General features: G+C 43.5%; 1 protein-coding gene across 1 annotated transcript in view; it reads left to right on the plus strand.

The window, feature by feature from the left end:
- The window catches only part of LOC124778201 (opsin, ultraviolet-sensitive-like), a 169,774-nt gene extending 151,461 nt beyond the window's left edge, over window positions 1-18,313 (plus strand). Inside the window, exons 4-6 of the mRNA XM_047253628.1 lie at window positions 3,562-3,756; window positions 5,285-5,665; window positions 18,050-18,313. Of these exons, the coding sequence (XP_047109584.1) occupies window positions 3,562-3,756; window positions 5,285-5,665; window positions 18,050-18,313 (840 nt within the window). The remainder of the gene's footprint in view (window positions 1-3,561; window positions 3,757-5,284; window positions 5,666-18,049) is intronic.
- Window positions 18,314-22,358: the final 4,045 nt, after the last annotated feature.

A 22,358-nucleotide genomic window follows, 5' to 3' on the forward strand; every position in this document is an offset into this window, starting at 1 on the left:
GGCCAACACCGCGGTTCCTGGTGTGTCCGCTGTGCCGTGCGTGTGATCATTGCTTGTACAGCCCTCTCGCAGTGTCCGGAGCAAGTATGGTGGGTCTGACACACCGGTGTCAATGTGTTCTTTTTTCCATTTCCAGGAGTGTATAAATACTCAAAGGAGAAATGCTGTGAAATTTGTTGGAGAAACCTTTGCTTTGCTTTTACTTTCTTTATTTTAAACTGGCGATTACATGTTGCTGCGAAGTAAATTTCATTTCCAAATGGTGAGAAGCTACCACCACAGAAGAAGCAACTTTCCTTCCTTTTCTTTACGTTTATTTGTTACGAATAGCACTCATGCGCAACATTCATTTGGATATTAAAAGAAGAAACCCACGACATGAATGTGATATCCTCCTTATATTCTGATGCACCCTAGCTGCGAGAAAGGATCTTTCAGAGTGTGACGGTGAGAGTTCAGAAAAGATAAACAGAGAAACCCAAACTCGGGAAATTAGTGTGAGGATACATACCTGACACGAAACGGAAAACCAAGAAACTACCCTTCGAGAAGAGCAACTTGAAGCAGTTTCTTAAAAAGCGCATATTTTCTTATATCTCGCAGCAATGGCGGCTGTCGTTTCTTTTTTTAACAATAGAAGTACACCTCCTTTGAAAATATGTCCTTCCGTATTCAGCCACGCGGGGTAGCCGAGTGGTCTGGGTGCCTTGCCACGGTTCGCGCGGCTCGTCCCGTCGGAGGATCGAGTCCTCCTTCGGGCATGGTGAAACATCCCATTAGAAAAATTAATAATGACAGTGCTGGTAAACCTCTTACGTTATTTGATTTTCTAACACCTGAGCAAAACTGAACGTACTCAGACATTTCTCTCTTTACTTATACTGATCAACAGTAAACTGACACACAATATTTTTTTTTTTTAGCGCAACACAATCTGTCTTTCAATAATCCCTACAAAAGAATGGCCCTGACTAACAATAATGTATATCTTTCATGAATCACTTACCTCACAAAAATCTTCGTTACTCCAACTACTGCAATACAGCGTGCGCCAATACTGCCAGCTAAATAAAAGACTACTGAAGACACTAACTACTGATAGCCATAGTTAGCAAATGAAACATTTTGATGGAGAACAAACAATGTATTAATCTTAATAGTGTTCAAAAGTCATAATACATATATCAGTTCATGACATCTGATCTTACAAATTTCGTTTTTCTGACGGACACACGTCCAGATCGTCCGCTCTCAAAACCCTGCCATTACTCTCCCCACATCCACCACTGCTGGCGGCTCACCTCCAACTGCACAACGCTACACGCTGTTCACATCCAATTGCCCGACACTACAATAGTGAATATTCCAACAATGCCAACCAGCCACAGATTGCACATAGCACAGTCAGTGATTTTCATACAGAGCGCTACGTGGCGTTACCAACATAAAAACCTAAACAGCCTACTTACAATGGGTGTGTGTGTGTGTGTGTGTTGTTCTTAGCGTAAGTTAGTTTAAGCTAGATTAAGTAGTGTGTAAGTCTAGGGATCGATGACCTCAGCCGTTTGGTGCAATAGGAGCTTATCACCAGTTCCCAGTTTCCTTCCGTATTCAAGACTACTATCATAGAAAAAATCATTAGTAAAGTCACGGAATTGACAACATTGTTAAACAACACAGAACGCTAACAAGCTAGCGATGTTTCCAGAATGAGATTTTCACTCTGCAGCGGAGTGTGCGCTGATATGAAACTTCCTGGCAGATTAAAACTGTGTGCCCGACCGAGACTCGAACTCGGGACCTTTGCCTTTCGCGGGCAGGTAGTCCACCATCTGAGCTACCGAAGCACGACTCACGCCCGGCCCTCACAGCTTTACTTCTGCGATGTTATTTACAATGCTGCGCTCTCGCAGGCGAAAACGATAATTCAGGTTATTTATCACTGAGAGTTCCTGTGTTGTACATCTCATATATAATTACTATCCATTCATTTTCACGTCTTATTATTTCACAATAATTGTACCTGCAGCTTCACTTGAACCTTCATATAATGGCTTTCAGATGTGTAGCTGCCCATAACATAACCTAGGCTACGTGTCCCGTGCTCGACTCTGCATTATGCAGACACTGGGGCAACCCAGCCAGCGATATGATAATGTATGCCAAAAATCGTGAAATATATACAATATAAAGTACACTACTGGCCATTAAAATTGCTACACCACGAAGATGAGTGCTACAGACGTGAAATTTAATCGATGGGAAGAAGATGCTGTGATATGCAAATGATTAGCTTTTCAGAGCATTCACGTACAACGTACTGACATGAGGAAAGTTTCCAACCGATTTCTCATACAAACAGCAGTTGACCGGCGTTGCCTGGTGAAACGTTGTTTTGATGCCTCGTGTAAGGAGGAGATATGCGTACCATCACGTTTCCGACTTCGATGAAGGTCGGATTGTAGCCTTTCGCGATTGCGGTTTATCGTATCGCGACAATGCTGCTCGCGTTGGTCGAGATCCAATGACTGTTAGCAGAATATGGAATCGGTGGGTTCAGAAGGGTAATACAGAACGCCGTGCTGGATCCGAACGGCCTCGTACCACTAGCACTCGAGATGACAGGCATCTTATCCGCATGGCCGTAACGGATCGTGCAGCCACGTCTCGATCCCTGATTCAACAGATGGGGACGTTTGCAAGACAACAACCATCTGTACGAACAGTTCGACGATGTTCGCAGCAGCATTGGCTATGAGCTCGGAGACCATGGCTGCGGTTATCCTTGACGCTGCATCACAGACAGGAGCTCCTGCGATTGTGTACTCAACGACGAACCTGGGTGCAGGAATGGCAAGACGTCATTTTTTCGGATGAATCCAGGTTCCGTATACAGCATCATGACGGTCGCATCCGTGTTTGGCGACATCGCGGTGAACGCACTATGGAAGCGTTACAAGTCTCGGTCACCTCTTGTTCGCATTGGCGGCACTTCGAACAGTGGACGTTAAACTTCAGATGTGTTACCACCCGTGGCTCTACCGTCCATTCAATCCCAGCGAAATCCTACATTTCAGTAGGATAATGCACGACCACGTGTTGCAGGTCCTGTGCGGGCCTTTCTGGATCTTCGACTGCTGCCCTGGCCAGCACATTCTCCAGATCTCTCACCAATTGAAAACGTCTGGTCAATGGTGGCCGAGCAGCTGACTCGTCACAATACGCCAGTCACTATTCTTGATTAACTGTGGTATCGTGTTGAAGCTGCAGGGGCAGCTGTACCTGTCTGTATACGCCCAATGCCCAGGCGTATCGAGGCCGTTATTACGGCCAGATGTTGTTGTTCTGGGTACTGGTTTCTCAGGATCTATGCACCCAAATTGCGTAAAAATGTAATCACATATCAGTTCTAGTATAATATATTTGACCAATTTATCATCTGCATTTCTTCTTGGTGTAGCAATTTTAATGGCCAGTAATGTAAAAATATCGGCACTCGACAATGCCATTTTGATATCGATATATCAGAGATAAAAATATCGCCCGCGCTGTGTGTTGCAGTGCACGGGCGAGACGACGGCGTACATCGTGTCGTTCGGCGTGGCGGCGTGGCTGCTGCCGCTGGCCCTCATCTCGTACTGCTACTGCGCCATCTGCAGGGCCGCCCTCAGGGCCAAGGGCGACGCCGCGCAGGGCCACGACGGCCGCCACACGCACTCCGCCAAGCGCCGCACCGAGCTGCGCCTCGCAGCAGTCGTCAGTAACTCGCCTCAGCTTAGCTCAGCAGTTAGCTTACAACGGGAAAGTTTGTACATTTTTTGTCGTACATGAGTTTCACTGCTGTAATATTACTCCCCCGAAGCAAGTCTCAAAGATTCTGAAGAAAATCGATTTTGAGGTCTACTCAGAGTGTATAATTCACCAAAATATAAAATGGGCCGCGTGGTTCTGTGGCAGAATGATTGTCTGCCAAGTGTGCGTCCCGGGTTCGACTCTCGACCGATGGAAATTTTTAAACAAAGGTGCACGGTCCACGGGCGTTACCGTGAAGGGCGGTATACATCAACAATCCTCGGTAGCGTTCGAGACTGGTAATCGCAGGTTCGAGTGACGTTTCGGTCATTATATTTTTCCTTTTCTGTCTAATTAGAATAATTAAGTCACTTATACATTCCCTCTAAGACAAAAAATTCGACACGCTACAAATACGAGGGAAATAGGTACATGTGACGCATACGCGCAGAAAAAAAAAATCACAAATTCAGAAAAAATTATCATTTATGCAAGAGAAAGAGCTGTACAGCAAGTTGAAAAAGAGATAGGGTGATATATACGTGCGTATGATGAATCCCTTCCCTCAAAAATATTTCTCTTCTTCATACTTGCTCTGTGTTACCACAGATGACGTGTCACTGATCTCATTTGTAGTAAGACTGCAGTACACGTGAGGTGTCTATTTGCTCCCACCTCCCCGAGTGGAATGCATAAGTTCTATGGAATGTTCACCAACCTGCAGTCTTCCACAGTTGTTGTCCCCTGCGCAGAAAACTGCACGTAGGTCGTGAATCCGTTATCTTGAGGCTGTAAGAAACTCTTAGCGAGGAACTGTTGTTTTAGAAATGATTAAATTTCCCATCAGTTTGCTTATACAGGATGCCAGTCGCTTTTTATTGGCAGAACATGAGAGCCTCCACAATTACGTTCCTTTTAAGAGTCACAAATGATTTTAATTTTTCAGCAAATTAATGAACTCCATGTTCCCATAATTAGTATCACACTGTTCTCAACTATATGTCTATATAACCATACAATGCTAATAAAGTCTTAAGTTACGTTGGTCGTGAGAGACTACGTGTCTGTCTTGCAACACTGCCGAACCACCTCTATTCACAAATTAGACATTGCAAATTAAGTTGGCAATATTGTTATTATTTCCTTCCTACCTCTTTCACATCCAGTTTCCTTTCCATTGCTTTCAACCCAAATATTCATGTATGTGTCCCAGTTGCTTCATCATCAGTGGGAGCCCAGAAAGTCTGATCGATGTAGTGCTACACAAGGCACATGCTTTACTTTAACTGAAATGCTGCAAATCTTTTGATTGTAGTGTTCTACCGATCGGTAGTGCTAGTGATGACTGTGGGTATGTTTACAAACATCACAACAGCAACACATCTGGGCCAGACACTGGGGTGATACAACACTTCTGAATGCGTGTGTAGATGCACTGCGCAGTAACTGGTGAGGTGGCTGGGTTGTAGCAGATGCCTCGCTCGGCCGGCAGGTGGCGGGAGTGGTGGGGCTGTGGTTCGTGTCGTGGACGCCGTATGCAGTGGTGTCGCTTCTGGGCGTGCTGGGCCTCCACGGCGCCATCTCGCCACTGGGCTCGATGCTGCCAGCGCTCTTCTGCAAGACAGCCTCGTGCCTCGACCCGTTCCTGTATGCAGTGACGCACCCGCGCTTCCGGCGCGAGCTGGCAACGCTGTTGCGGCGGCCGCGGCAGCTGTTGCAACGTCGCTGGCACTGTGGGTGGGCGTGGGGTCGCCACCGGCCGGCCGGCCACCACGGGGGTCTGCGATTCTCTGTGGCGCCCCCCTGCAGCCTGGGCCCACACAGTGGCTTCCACACTGGCGTCTCGCACCGGCGACCCTCCGAAACCAGCGAGGTAACTTACCAGCCGCCTTCTTTTTTATTTATCACGGTGTCACACTAAATTCTTCCATAAAATTTCGAGTGAGCTTCCGTATGTCAATAACTTGCTGCCACATGGTTTCAGACCATAGTCTTCTGCCCATCATCAGGTGTATTCTGGTGACTGTACACTGAGCCCCCATATTTAACACCCCACCGCTACAAGTGCAGTGTAACCAGTTGTCAATGTGCATGCATTGCTTGCTTCTGCTGCTTTTGCTGCTGCAATGCCCTCCACAGTCAAAACTCGCCTCGTCTATGTCAGACCGACCGTCTTTATGAGGATCACTTTAACCTTATGTTTTCTTTGTAATCTGCCTATCTGATGGAAACATTCCCAATATGAGAGCTGGCCATTGTGGTCGAGCAGCTCTACGCACTTCAGTTCGGAACTGTGCTGCTGCTACACTCACAGGTTCGAATCCTGCCTCAGGCATGGATATGTGTGATGTCCTTAGGTTAGTTAGGTTTAATTAGTTTCAAGTCTAGGAGACTGACGACCTCAGATGTTAAGTCTCATAGTGCTCAGAGCCATTTGAACACAATATGAGCCAGGTAAGCTGTCGTCTTGAAGGTCTCATCCTCATCCTCTTCCTTGTTCAACAGTTTACATTTCTGTACCGCTCTCTGTACCTGCTGAGATGAATATCCATTTTCTGGGGCGTGGTCCTACAAAAATAGAGTGCTTTGAAAACATAAGGCCAAAGCGATTTTTTTATCCTTGATAAAAAAAATTTGGCACTTCTGGGATCGGTCAGAGAGATCTTAGAGATACAGATGGCAGATGTTTGTAAGATTGCATGTGACGGAGGCAAACCATAGGAGAACAATAGGACACTCAATGTTCAAGACCATGGAACACCAACGGTGTATTCGCCTCCTCCAGTCTAGCTAATCAGCTTTATTTCTGCTGGTCATTCGATAAAATACAATGCAACTAAAACTGTAGTTCATACTTCAGATTTCTGGTATTTATTTATCAAAGAATCATTATAAATACCACTACCTGGGGCTTTTACCAACCAGGAAGGCAGTTTCCAGTTGGGTTCCACGTAGAATCCTGTCATAGATAAACTTAATGCTTTGTGCAGCTGGCACTGTCCCGCGAAGGTCGGTCTCACGTCAATGATGGGAGTTTCCCTGATTTCCAGTTGGATTCTGTATGGAATCCTGTCACAGAAAAGCTTCATGCTTTGGCGTAGCTGGTGCGGTTCTGCGACTTTACTTTGTGAAGACGATCGATCTCACAGCAACAAGGTGACGAGTTTTCACCAAAGAGGATGCTATCAAAAGTGCTGAGACCTGGAGCAGGAGTGCACATGCTCAAGCAACACAAGCACAGAAACAAATGGATGCGTCACGCATGTACCAGACAAGTTTTAAATAGGGGGGCCCAGTGTACTGTCGCCGTCATACATATGCAGGTGGCCAGAAGACGCTGCACGGACTGTCGTGCTACTGACATATGGCATTTAGCACAAAATTTTATAGTGAAGTCGTACACTGGGAAAGTTTTAAATTCCAAATAGTAAATTCTTTATATATTTACGAGTTGTTTCCTGCAGTACCTGCTCATACAGTTTGTGCACAGCATCTTGCCGCACAGAGAGGTGAGCTAGAGGTGGAGGTACCATTACTGATACAAAGTGGCTCAATATGGCACCTGGCGCCTTTCAGTGTCCAGAAGAGTTTGAAAGCGCAGGATTGCATTCTGCACAGCAGAACGAAATATGTCTGTAAGCATGCTGGCTGCCTCTCTTGATATGCTGCATTTCAGATCAGCATATGTGGGAATACTCCCCTGGAAAACCTTGTCCTTCAGGTAGCCCCACAACCATAAATCACAGGGAATGAGATTAGGTGATCATGCTGGCCAAGCATTTGGAAACGATCGGCTGATAATTCGATCGTTTCCAAATGTGTTTCAGAGAAGCAGGTGAACTTCACGAGCGATGTGTGGTGGAGCCCCATCTTGCATGAAAACTGTTGCGTTCAATGCGTCTCTCTCCTCTAGGGTGTTATTTACATGCTGGCGAAGCATATCGCATTAATGCTGGCCAGTCACATTGCATGTCTTTGGTCCTCGAGCGCCAGCCTGTTCAAAAAAGAAAGGCCCAATGATCAACATAGCCATGAAGCCACATCACACAGTGACATGTTCACCACACAGACAAACTTCATGCACAGTGGTTGGAGGTGAAGATCCTCACACTCAGCAATTCTGTGTGTTCTCTTCGCCTGTCAGAGGAAAATGAGCTTCATCTATCCATAGAACAATCCAAGGCCAGCCCTCATCAACTTCAGTCCTAGCAAAAAAGTGGAGAGTGAAATCAACACGTCTTTGTGCGTCCTGTGGTGCAAGTTGCTGTATGCTATGGGTCTTGTATAGATACCATTTGAGAATGGCTCGAAGCACCTTCATGGTGGACCACGGGATTTTCAACTGTCGTGACACAGCATGCACGCTGCTTGACGACCGGGAGTTGCGCGCAGAGTTGTCTGCCATAGCAACAGCAATTTCGACAACCACCTGTAGTGCGACCAGTCGTCGGCTTCTTCCTGGAGCGACGCCCGTTTCTCCAACTGATTCGAAATTCTTCAACACGCTCCACACAGCAGGTGAGACAGAGGGGTCTTCCATAATCATTTCAGCCGGCGATATTCTCAAAGTGCAGCTGCAGCATTACTGTTGTTTTGATAACAGAGCTTCACGAATAATGCCTTCTCCTTTGATCCAAGCTCGTGTTGACATGTCAACAAGTGCACTGCGACTAGTCAGGTGTGTGAGATTATGAATCATGAAGACTGATCATGCCACCTGGTGGCCTTAGTTGGAACTAGACGGTGACCCTGTGATACATGGACATCATGCACCCCATACTCTGGACATTAATGCTACCAAGTTTGGTACTTGTACAGTAATTAGTTTCCATGTTTTAACGCGTTAAATAGGGAAAGTTTAATTACAAAAAATGGTTCAAATGGCTCTAAGCACTATGGGACTTAACTTCTGAGGTCATCAGTCCCCTAGACTTAGAACTACTTAAACCTAGCTAACCTAAGGACATCACACACAACCATGCCCAAGGCAGGATTCGAACCTGCGACTGTAGCAGCAGCGTGGTTTCGGACTGAAGCGTCTAGAACCGCTCGGCCACAGCGGTTAGCTTTAATTACAACCACCAGGTATGTTCACAAATAAGCATTTCACGTGGCTGCACTGTTCACACGTTGCTTTTTACATGTCGTTTTTGAAAAACTTTCAGAACCACTCATTAAAAAACATGGTTCAAATGGCTCTGAGCACTATGGGACTTAACTTCTGAGGTCATCAGTCCCCTAGAACTTAGAACTACTTAAACCTAACTAACCTAAGGACATTACACACATCAATGCCCGAGGCAGGATTCGAACGTGCGACAGTAGCGTTCGCGTGGGTCCAGACTGAAGCGACTAGAACCGCACAGCCACACCGGCAGGTCAGTTATCTCAGATGTTGACAGATGTGAACTTTTATCACAAATGATTCAGAGTAACCTATCTGATTGTGTGGTACGTCGGCACTATTATCCGATGTACGTGCATAAAAGAACGTCAAAAATTAATTTTGCACACAAACGTCAACCTTTTGGCGACACATTCCGCTCGATGGCTCTGACGAAGGCTGCAGCACTCCTTAATAGTGTATCCCAACTCTTTCTAGTAGACCTGTAGTTAACGTGCGTCTGTCCGAGGACCCTTGCACACTTGCCCCTTCACCAAACCACTTTGAAGTCTTCATTACTCCAGTGACCTCTGATGAACTGCATTTAGAAGGATAATAGTCCTCTCTCATACACTGCATCCAAACAGTGTCAAAGGCAGCATGAATACGCTGCTCCAGTGTCTCCACATCTGGAATGGCTCTGCATGGATGATACTTTTGAGATGGCCCCATAACCGGAAATCACATGGGTTCAGAACCAGTGAACGAGCAAGCCATGCAACTGGATGCCCTACTCCGATCCATCAACCAGGGACGACACGATTGAGATATGTCCGGACGTTAGCGGTGAAGAGGGCTAGAGCACCATCATGTAGCAGCCACAAAATCCATAGAATCGTCAACGAAACTTCTTCCAGCAGGGGAGTCAAAGTCATCTGCAAGAAACACCGATAGTTCTGGCCTGTTAGGTGACGTGGAAGGAAGACCGGGCCAAGAAACAGTCGCCAGTTAAACCAGGCCACACATTTCTGCTGCACCGATGCTGATGATTCACTGTCACCATAGCATGGGGGTTCTGCATACTATCCCACAGATGATTGTTATGAAAGTCGAAGATACCATTCCGCATAAAGGTGGCCTCATCTGTGTATAGGATGGATGACACAAATCCCAGAATCGTGGTTGCCTTGTGAAGAAACCAATGCCAAAACTGCTCCCAATATGGAAAGTCTGTCGCTAGTAAGCCCTGCACACGCTGTAAGTGATAAGGGTAGTAACATTTATTAAGGGGCCCCGGAAAGGCTCAAAATCATGAAAAGTTCAATTTTTACTTTTTTGCGTTTTCTGAATCTGCAGACTATTACCTTTTAATAGATATATAATTTATTCAATTCCGAAGACTACAACTATTTTTAAATTTTTTTGAAATGTGTTCTACATGGGCGTGACCCACTGTGGCGCTGTTAAACTGCTGTCAAATGGTGTTATTATTAACGTCCGTGTTCATCAGGTACATTTTAGTGATGTGAGATAAAGTATGTGTTGTGGCTAACCTGTGATGGTTCAATATATATCGCTGGTGTGATTGTTGATTGTTTCATGTTTATTTACTCTGTCGTTATCTCGAAAATATTCGTAATTAATCCTGTTTCTTGAGTCTCTGTTTTGTTGAAGTGTAATAATGAGTAAAAGTAAAGTTATTAGAAATCCTCTGAAGGCTTTTAAGAATAGGAGAAATGTTGGAAAGCCAAAGGTATGTGTTATTACTGTAAACAATAAAGATGATAACCAAGTGAGTGAACCTAACCTCTCAAGTACACCTGCCCATAGCAGTCAAAGTGGGAAAGAAATACTTCACAGAAGAAGCTTGGTTCAATGAGTGAAAACTATGAATGTTTTATGGGCGAATCGGATGTGAATGAAATATTTGATATGTCGGTTCTCAAAGGAATTTTTTCAAACTATGTAAGATGTATTCATTGTAGTGAAGTTGGTGTGGAACTCTCCATAATAAAGCACGTAGGACTTGCTAGTGAAATACAACTCAAATGTGATAAGTGTTCATACATGACCACCTTTTGGAACAGTGTTGCAGTAACTGCAACTGAAGAAAATGGTAGCAAAATCTACGAACACAACAATGAGCGATGCTTGCTTTAGACAAGGAACGCCTTCGGGCTGCAGGCAGGGCTGTAAAGAGTCTAGAAATACAAGCAAGAGTAAACAGGAGGAGGAACAAGAGGAAGCTGGAGGAGGAGTTTGCAGAGGATGAAGATAATCCATCCCATGGACCTGGAATGCACTAAAAAGTTAATCCAATCTTTGTCGCTCGATTCCCAAAACTTTTATTTTCTCGTACTAATTACATGTTTTCTAAGGATCTTCCAAACATATTTGTTTCAAACTTTCAGTAAATGTTACACAGTACCTTCTGCATAATTTAACACAGCCTTTTTCCAAAAAAACTGTATATTTTTGAATATATAAATAAAAAATTGCAAAAAAATGTTGTGAATTTTCATTACAATTGAAAAAAAATCATCTTTAATAACTGAACTAAAATTTTGTAAAATCCCTGTGTTAAGTTGTAGCCCATATTCCAATAAATAATCTGTAAAAAGTTGAACTTCCTACCTCAAATACTTTGTGAGGAAAGATGTAATTTATAAGTGTTATTTTAACATTGCAAGTATAGGGCGTTCCGGAGCCCCTTAAGGAGAATGTTCCACATGGTCGTCTGGCTTTCCCTGTAATGGCAAGTCAACTGCCCGGTACTGACACAGTGGTTGCCTTCCACAGTGTTAATTACATTTTCCTCCAAGCCTGTGGCTGAACATTTCGGGTACGTCCTTCATTATTTCATGCTTCCTGAAACGACCCTATCTAAGACAAACGGCAAAACACTTTTGCCAACATTAACTGTTGTGGTTGATGTCGGCAGGGATAGGTCCACTGATGCTACCTTGCTGCCCCCCGCCTGTTGCTATTTGCCTAGAAGTAAGTAAACACCATGTCGGCAGGTACTCAGTTCGAATACGTATCCATTGTGTACAACTCTGCATCACATCCTCTACAAGGTCAGTCAACAACAGAAGTGAGTCAGACACAACATTACCAATTACTATGGCAGGAGAGGGCACTAGCGCATGGCGTATGAGGAACATTACCACCCTCTAGGAGGAAGCTATACATACTGTAACTGTGGCTGCATGGTGCAGCACCGCATGTGCTCCAGCACAGCATGGTATTACACCGCAGCCTCTGTAACGAAGTATGACTGAATAAGTGGTCTCTAGCAAGGAGATCATGCATTTCCAGACATACGTTTATTAGACCTTTTTTGTTCTGTATCCTCGCAGCGATTAATCCCTATAGTTTGTACACGTTGGAAAAAGTCACCCTGTAGAATCACAGCGATATTCCATAATGTCCAGGAGCCAATAAGCCACGAATACGTTTTTCATATTAAAAATGTGAAACCAGGATTAGAGCTGAGGGAAGGGGGAGTGGTGGTGGGAAGGAGGGAAATTCATATTAGTATTACACTGAACGATTAAATAAGTTGTATGGATAACGATTACTCCCTTGAGGTACTTTCAGCTTTCTGTACTTCCTATCAAATTCAGTTGTTGGGTCATGATATGTTTACACACTCGTCGTACCAGCTGTATAAAAAGATGGCAGTTTCGGAATATTGATCTGTCCTGGTTACTGGCAGACGCTCGTGACAGCAACTGCGTAACAATTCCTGACCAAAACAAGTGAAGCACTTGGAAGAGGAGGTGGAAATAAATACGAACTTCACACGTTGAGAGAGTACGCGATGCTATTTCAGTGATTACAAAATAGAGTCAAAAGAAATTGGCATTATGAGTTCACTTATCAGTATGATTTATCTGGCCTGGGTGCATGCCCTGACTTGGTTGGGAGCGGTGTCCTCTCCTAGGAAACCTAACCCACAACAGTTATAACTGTTCCTTGATATCCCAGAAGTGGCACATGGGTGGTGTTGACATCCAAGTTGGTCCCTCATATGTTCTATTAGGGACAAATCATAAAATCTTACTGACCACGAGAGTACTTAAATATCACCCACACATTTCATACGGGCATGTGCCAAGTGTGAATATGCATTGCCCTGTTGAAAAATGGTACCACGATACTGTTGCTAGCAGCCGTGACGTGAAGTTATATGTGATGCCTCCCCACACCATGATGCGAAGAGTGACATTGGTGTGCCTCTCCAAAACCTGGAAGACTGGGGTAGTGCAGACCCACAATTTATATGTGAACACAATGTGACCTTATCCATCAACAGTGCGTGATCCCCCTGGCACAGCACCACTAAAAACGCAACCGTTTGTTTTGTATTCTTAATGATATCTACACATCAGACAGTAATTGCCCAGTTCGTCTACTACTAGTCTCCAACTAACGGTGTGGGATGAGCTAGTAAGCTGCAGGGAGTCGATTAGTTGTTCTAGGATAGTAGATATGCAACAGTTATTGTACAACTTACTGAATACAGCGTTTGACCCTTGTGGTGGTCAGACGTGTTCGTCCAGAATCTTGACTACGTATATACCTGCACTCATGTTCCCATGTAGTCCAACAATGGGCCAGTGTCACATCCAAATGCTCCAAAAATCAGGATATCCCTCGACTTGACCGCCAGCCAAATCGAGATGCACAATGAAGGTCCCTTAAAACTGACGGGTGCTAATAACGCTGCCTTGGACGAGTATGTGGCATCTCTGTGTCCTTCACAGTCATCTCTCACCACCTGACATTGGTCACACCCCTTGTCCCCTTGTATACCCTACCAAACCTGATAACAATAGTACACACACACACACAACACTAATGCTATCTTCTGGCTGCAAGTTGTAGAAAATTGCGACTTCAGTCATTTACATACTCATCAATGGAGTGTACGTGTGCAAAGTTACACTGTCAGGCTGCCAGGTCTTCTGGATTTATCACTTTTTTTTATCAGGTGGTGTGCTATAAGTAGAGACCGGATTATATGCATTTGCGTGTTGCATATGCATTTGCATATTTGGCTCCTTTTCACCGGTTATTGCATATTTTAACTAAAAACTAATGACGATGCATATTTTCACACTAAGTTTGCAATATTTTAAAAAATTTAAACGGGCTGTCTCTAGCTCTATCTAGTTTTGATGTCTCACACATTGACTGTGACCTAGAACTGCGTGCAATCGCTACCCAAATGGCCACTGCCTAGCGAAATCATTACAGAAGAGTAACATAAACAGGCAGGCAGAGTCCATGCTCCTGCGCCCGTGCCCCCGGTTAATCCCCTCCGTTGTCATACCGTATGCGTCGGCAACAATTCAGTTAAACTACGCAAGCTTTTAGTCGCAAGTCCATTGTTTCAGTTTAGCTTTCTGTTTACTTGCACACAGTTGAACGTTTTTACGACGTGTAGTGTGTAACGTGTCGTGCGCCGTGCCACCGAAGAAGGAAACGTCGTTTTCGTGGATATTGGCTCCGAGCACTATGGGTCTTAACATCTGAGGTCATCAGTCCCCTAGAACTTACAACTACTTAAACATAACTAACCTAAGGACACCACACACATCCATGCCCGAGGCAGGATTCGAACCTGTGACCGTAGCAGTCGCGCGGTTCCAGACTGAAGCGCCTAGAACCGCTCGGCCACACTGGGCGCCCTTTCGTGGATAGCTAACCATCCTGAAACATTTACATATTACGGAATTGTTTTATATTGTCGAGTTTTCGGGGAAAACGTTTGCTGCAAACAAAAGTTTCGAATAGACCAGCATTTCAAGACAAGTCTTCATATAGCAGATATGCAGAATGAAGGACCACGACAACTTCTGACAACAGGAAGTTGCAGTAGTAGGGATTTGTCCAAATGTAACCAAATAGGTCGATTTAACATGGATCTATGTGAAGCATTCATTGTAAGCAATATTCCTCTTCACAAACTTACAAACCCTATACTCAAGGGCTTCCTGCGCTAATACTGCTTAAATCAAAATACACTAGATGAATCAACATGGCGTAAAAATTACACCCCGACAGTTTACGTAAATGCTCTGAAAAAAATACGAAATGAACTCAAGGACAGCATTATCTGGATTTCAGTTGACGAAAATACAGACACTTGTGGCCGTTACATTGCAAATTTAATTGTTGGTGCTTCAAAAGAAGAGCCTTCTTCTTCCTGATAGAGGCAAAGAGCTTGAAAAAAATTAATCGTTCTACGATCGCCAGATTTGTGAATGGGGGTATTAGAAAAACATTTCTAGAATCTTCTGCAGATGAAAGGGTGTTTGTGTTCATTTCAACTGCTGCTCCCTATATGATCAAGGCAGGAAACGCCCTCCGAGTATTTTATCCCAATTTGATTCATGTGACGTCCTTTGCTCATGGACTATATCGCTTTGCTGAAGAAGTACTTTACACGTTTGTGAATGTAAATAAACCGATTTCATCCACAAAGAAAGTGTTTCCAAAGTCTCCTGCTCGCATCAAGACCTACAAAGAAAAACTACCAAATGTGCCTGTACCTTCCGAACCAGTGGTAAGTCGTTGGAGTACGTGGGTCTAAGCTGTGTTGTTTTACAACGAACATTTCGAGGCCATTAGAGGGGCAGTAAACGACTTCGATAGTGCAGAGACTTTGGCAGTTCGCCAGTGCAAGGAAAGCTTTTAATGATTCCTGTATTAAAAAGGACATTGCTGTGTTTGGCACTCATTTTTGCCATCTACCTGCAAGTATTAAAAAGCTTGAAACTCACGGTTTGACGTTGAATAAATCTATTCAGTTAATGAATAAAATTATTATGGTGAACTCCTCATTGCCGGAAATATTCCCAAGAAAACTTAAAGAAAAGTTTGAAAACATTTTAAACAATAACCCAGTCTCTGAATCCTTGTGCCAAATTGATAGTTTTATTAATGGGATGTGTGAACTTTTACCAAAAACAGTAAGTGCCAACATAGCACTGAAATTCAAATACTGCCCAGTTTCCTCAGTTGATGTAGAACGGCCCATTTCTGTTTATAAAAATGTTCTGAGTGATCGAAGACACAATATCAGTACCGAACATTAGGAACAGTACTTGGTTGTTTATGTTTACAATAGTAAAAAATGTAAAATAGATTGTAAATTATGCTTTGGTCCAATAGTATTAATTAAAAGTTAATGCTGCTCAAAAAATTCATGATTGTATGTTTTTTTAAATAAAATATTTAGTTTTTGAGCGTGCCCTTCTGCGTGCGAATATCTCGAAGTTGGTCCTGTACATATTTATTGTTTCGCTGCGACTCACTCGCATCGCATCCACTTGTTACCAACACCAATAGCAAAGAAGGAAAACTTCTTGAAACACGGTATGCGTCCCCATTTTGCAAATTTTTCGATAATAAACGCAGAAAGGGCCCCTCCCTAACCTCTACCAGAAAGTATTCACAAAATGATGTCAGCGTTCTAAATGTACCGATATTTCGCGTGGCCAGCGCTATTCTTCATAACTGATATGCACAGGTTCTACTTTGCGATACAATTCCCGCAGCAACTACCGTGTTCTTAGATTATTTGATCTTGCACATTTCGACACTTTTTTAAGCATTTTTCTTACATACACTACTGGCCATTAAAATTGCTACACCAAGAAGAAATGCAGCTGATAAACGGGTATTCATTGGACAAATATATTATACTAGAACTGACATGTGATTACATTTTCACGCAATTTGGGTTCATAGATCCTGAGAAATCAGTACCCAGAACAACCACCTCTGGCCGTAATAACGGCCTTGATACGCCTGGGCATTGTGTCAAACAGAGCTTGGATGGCGTGTACAGGTACAACTGCCCATGCAGCTTCAACACGATACCACAGTTGATCAAGAGTAGTGACTGGCGTATTGTGACGAGCCAGTTGCTCGGCCACCATTGACTAGACGTTTTCAATTTGGTGAGAGATCTGGAGAATGTGCTGGCCAGGACAGCAGTCGAACATTTTCTGTATTCAGAAAGGCCCGTACAGGACCGCAACATGCGGTCGTTCATTATCCTGCTGAAATGTAGGGTTTCGCAGGGATCGAATGAAGGGTACAGCCACGGGTCGTAACACATCTGAAATGTAACGTCCACTGTTCAAAGTGCCGTCAATGCGAACAAGAGGTGACCGAGACGTGTAACCAATGGCACCCCATACCATCAGGCCGGGTGATACGCCAGTATGGCGATGACGAATACACGCTTCCAATGTGCGTTCACCGCTATGTCGCCAAACACGGATGCGACCATCATGATGCTGTAAACATAACCTGGATTCATCCGAAAAAATGAGGTTTTCCCATTCGCGCACCCAAGTTCGTCGTTGAGTACACCATCGCAGACGCTCCTGTCTGTGATGCAGCGTCAAGGATAACCGCAGCCATGGTCTCCGAGCTGAGAGTCCATGCTGCTGCAAAAGTCATCGAACTGTTCATGCAGATGGTTGTTGTCTTCCAAACGTCCCCATATCTGTTGACTCAGGGATCGAGACATGACTGCACAATCCGTTACAGCCATGTGGATAAGATGCCTGTCATCTCGACTGCTAGTGATACGAGGTCGTTGGGATCCAGCACGGCGTTCCGTGTTACCCTCCTCAACCCACCGATTACATATTCTGCTAACAGTCATCGGATCTCGGCCAACACGAGCAGCAATGTCGCTATACGATAAACCGCAATCGGGATTGGCTACAATCCAACCTTTATCAAAGTCGGAAACGTGATGGTACGCATTTCTCCTCCTTACACGAGGCATCACAACAACGTTTCACCAAGTAACGGCGGTAAACTGCTGTTTGTGTATGAGAAATCGGTTGGAAACTTTCCTCATGTCAGCACGTTGTAGGTGTCGCCACCGGCGCCAACCTTGTGTGAATGCTCTGAAAAGCTAATCATTTGCATATCACAGCATCTTCTTCTTGTCGGTTAAATTTCGCGTCTGTAGCACGTCATCTTCATGGTGTAGCAATTTTAATGGCCAGTAGTGTATTTTAAGATTTTTATGATGCATGTAATCAGGTCTCTAATTAAACGCATTACGTTGCCCCTTGGAGTGTTGTGTTGCCACTAGCCGGTGCGCCCCCTTGTGCACAGATGGACGTGGAGGAGGTGATGGTGATGGTGGACCTGCGGTCGCAGTCGCAGTCGCAGTCGCAGCAGGAGGACTCGTGGCCGCCGCCCCCGCAGCAGGCGCCGTCGGCCGTGGCGAGGGCGGCGACGCGTCCCGGCCCCCTGCCGCTGGCGGTGGCGCCTTTCCCACCCCCGGCGTCGCGCGCGCTGCAGCCGCCCAGCTGGTTCGCGCCGCCGCTGCCCCACGTGGACCGCCGCACCAGCCTGCGACGCGGCCGCTCGCGATGACCACCCCCGCCCCACCCCACCTGCAGCGGCCGTGGTCCACTCGCGCATCCTGTATCTGCGAGACAACAGCTGGGCTGGCGCTCTGCTTAAACGTCACGCACTGTGGCAGTGATACGAGCGTGCAGCCAGCCTACACCTCGTCACTGCACGAGAGAGTCCCACACTTCGAGAGCAAATATATACGTGTCACAGCAGTACGATATGGAAATCACTCTGACAGTACTATTACCGCTTTGTTAACTCTACTGAGTAACAAGTAAACCAGAGGCTCTACTCCAGGTTGTAATCTTACCCTCCCACACATCTCCATTAAATTTCTCTGTCTCTAAAACCTTCGTAAAGTTCGAGAGGCGTAAGGTATACAAAAGAAAAACTTTTTACTTATCTTCATTTTCTCTTGTTGTTGGCTGCAGTTGTCGCGTCCAGGAGTACATTCCTGAGGCTGAAATTTTGATTTTTGTAGATTCCTTTATTTTTTGTCGCTTTTGTCGGTATCACACTGACTTTACAATTTCCGATTCAGAACACAAATGCACATGGTTAAAATGATAAATACGTCTGTTTCCATCAGAGGCTTGCCCACTACTACTTACATTATGTGGTACTCACAACATTCCAAAGAGTTTACAAACTTTCCTGACAAAAGAAGAATCTTTGCAAAGACATATCATTATTTACTACCCGTGAGGCCATTTTCTAGGATGGCCTTCGGCTGTGCGTCTGAGGTATGACTTTTGAGGTTATTTTATTGGAGTTCTAATAATTGTACCACAGTGACCTATAACGACCTTGCCTAAAATCAAAGTACCTGTTTCCAGACCTTATACCGTTTGGCATAAATACATATTCTCTATAAGCGTCACTAAACTGACGCACTAAATCATCCGAATTAGGCTTATAATATCACAGTTCTTCCAACACTAAAACAGCTGCAAAATAATTAATCTTGTTGCCATAAAACGTAATAGCAAGTTCATCAATCCTCTGTTGAACAGTTTAAGCATTCACTTGAGCACGAACAACTGCTACAATTCCGCACTGCATTGACAATGACCTGACACAGGTCGAAATCGGACTATAAATGTCATATTAAAGCAACTTAATTCTACGACTGATTGCTGCTCTATCTAACTCCATATCATTATTTTGTAAATGAGTCCAGAAATAAATTTTATAATTATCGTCAGATTGTGCAATTAATAATAGGAATTTTAAGTATGCCAGATATTTCGTAATTTCTAATATTTCTAAAAGAAGACTAATTTTAACTTTACATACACAGTACTAACAAATTAATTTCTTTTTATACATTTTAGCCTGAAATATTATACATCGTTTACCAAATCATATGAAATTCATTTAGCTAAACACCTGAGATTATGTTCACCTGTACAAGTTACTTGGTATCGACTATTTCTATAAAGAAAAGAGGAGGGTGTCCCGTTACAAGGTACACAAAATTTCATTCCTGAAACTCACTGTACCATACGTTACATCCCATTTATCTTGACCACCCCAAAAAATATTTCGTCAAAAAAAAATCAAGCAAATGTTGTTTGGATACAAGGAGACATTTATTCTAACTTGCTCGTTACGAAGATATGTCCTCTTTTAATAGCGCCCTATATTTTTATTCAGTAACACACTTCCTCTTCTGACGTTTATGTCACTTTGCAGTATTCATTTTATTTTAGCACTGAATCCCATCGACTGATATAGGGGAAGTTAGGGTATTATCAGGTAACTAAGGAGAAAGCTACATAACAATGATAATTTTCATTGTGGGGACTTCAAATTTATTTCATTGAAAGATAAACAAGGCATGCCCAACATATGTGACCCATGAGGACTTAATTTTTGATGATTTAAATTACATTTAATATAACTCATCACTGTACAATATACAGTTATATCCCATACCTTGGAGTTAACGGAGGTACCCTGTGGGACACAAATGGCACTGTTATATTTTCCATCTCAGGCATGGGACACAGTAATACTCATGCAAGTCATCTTCAGTCCACCCTGTACAGTCCTCATGAACCAACTTCTCATATTTTAAATACTTTTTACTTGTTGGCGAGTAAGTCTCTTTGCAGAGAATACGTAGTGTTACATTGTCATTTTCAGAAGAGCTCATTTGCCTCACACATCTTCAGACTCTTCCGACTATTTTTCACAGTCTAGATCTGGAATCATTCAAAAACTTTTTTAACCTGCCAAGAGGAAACATTTGTTGCCTCGAGTTCATTTTTATAGAGAGACTTCGTGATCGCAGCACATTCCCCTCTTCACTTGGTTGATGACGGGCTCTCATAATGAGGACCTGGCTTTACACTCTCTGATGATACAGTGAATGAAAAGTCTGCATTTCAGTCGTCGTATCAGGCTCTGGAGAAACGGCAGTAACTGACTCTGTTGTGTCCTGGGAATCTAGAATTATTCTTTCTCTTTCATGCAAATTCTTTCTCTTTCATGCAAATTCCTCTACTCCAAACGCATTTGCAGTAAGCGGGAAAATATCCGTCTTTTTAAACCGAGGTAGGTCATTTTGCATTGTTCCTGTTCTAGTACATGCAAGCCCTAACAACTGAGCTATTTGGTACTGGGTTGCCACTCTTTGTGTATGTCTTTTAAGCCATGTCTTAATTTCCTCACAGTATAAAGCGCTTAATGGTCCCATCTCAAATGAAATATACCTCTTCAATAAGGGATAATTAATCAGACTATTAGTAACAAAAAATCTAAAAACCGGACCAAAATAACTGTAAATTCTATATGTAATTATTAAATTATAATTATTAAAACGGGTACAAAGAAATAGCGTGTACCTCTTATGTTCCACATATAAGTTATAAGTAACATAGTCATGCAGTAATATCAGATAGTTTTGGTTTCACCCCAGTGCTTCTATCTGGCTTTACCCCTACTGTAGCTTATCTGCAAAATTCTATCTGCCTAGGAAAGAAAGAGAAGAAGCGATTAACAGGGAATACGTTCATGAAGCCTGTTAAAAATGTTATTTATTGTATTACTAGTTTCTGGTTGTAAAACGATGGTGTACGTTCCTTATTTTTAACACAGCAATGTAAAATGGTGCAAGATGTTAGAATTTCTGAGATAAACGGGACTAAGCTAAAGGGAAAGACAGGTGATATACAATATGTACTAGAATCAAGAGGAAACAACAAGAGTGGGAGACAAAGAATGAAGTGCTCAGATTAAAAACAGTGTAAGACAGGGATCTAGTCTTTCGTCCCTACTATTCAATCTATACATCGAAGAAGCGATTATGGAAGTAAAAAGGGTTCAAGAGTGGAATTAAAATTCAAACAGAAGGGATATCAATAATAAGATTTGGCGGTGACGTTGCTATTCTCAGTGAAAGTGAAGAATAATTACACGATATGCTAAACGGAATAATCAGTCTAGTGAGTACAGAATATGGATTCAGAGTGAATCAAGGAAAGGTGAAAGTAATGACAAATAACAGAAATGAGAACAGCGAGAAACTTAACATCAGGATTCGTGATCATGAAGAAGATGAAACTAAGGAATTCTGCTACTAAGCAGTAAAATAACCCATGACGGTCGGAGCAAGGAGGACATCAAAGTAGGCTAGCTCTGGCAAAACGAGCATTCCTGGCCAAGAGATGTCTACGGGTATCAAGCATAGGCCATAATTTGAAGAAGATATTTCTGAGAAAATTCGTTTAGAGCTCAGCACTGTATGGTAGTGAGACTTGGACTGTGGGAAAATCAGAAAAGAAGAGAATTGAAGCATTTGAGATGTGGTGCTACAGACGAATGGCGAAAATTAGGTGGACTGATAAGGTAGGGAATGAGGAGGTTCTTCGGAGAATTTGCAAGGACAGGAATATGTGGAAAACACTTTCAAGGAGAAGGGACAGGATGGTAGGACATCTGTTAATACATCGGGGAATAACTATAGGGAGCTGTAGAGGGTAAAAGTTGTCTGGGAAAACAGAGATTGGAATACATCCAGCAAGCGATTGAGGACGTAGGTTGCAAGTGCTACCCCGAA

The sequence above is a fragment of the Schistocerca piceifrons genome, chromosome 1, assembly GCF_021461385.2.
Source record: "Schistocerca piceifrons isolate TAMUIC-IGC-003096 chromosome 1, iqSchPice1.1, whole genome shotgun sequence".
Lineage (NCBI taxonomy): Eukaryota > Metazoa > Arthropoda > Insecta > Orthoptera > Acrididae > Schistocerca > Schistocerca piceifrons.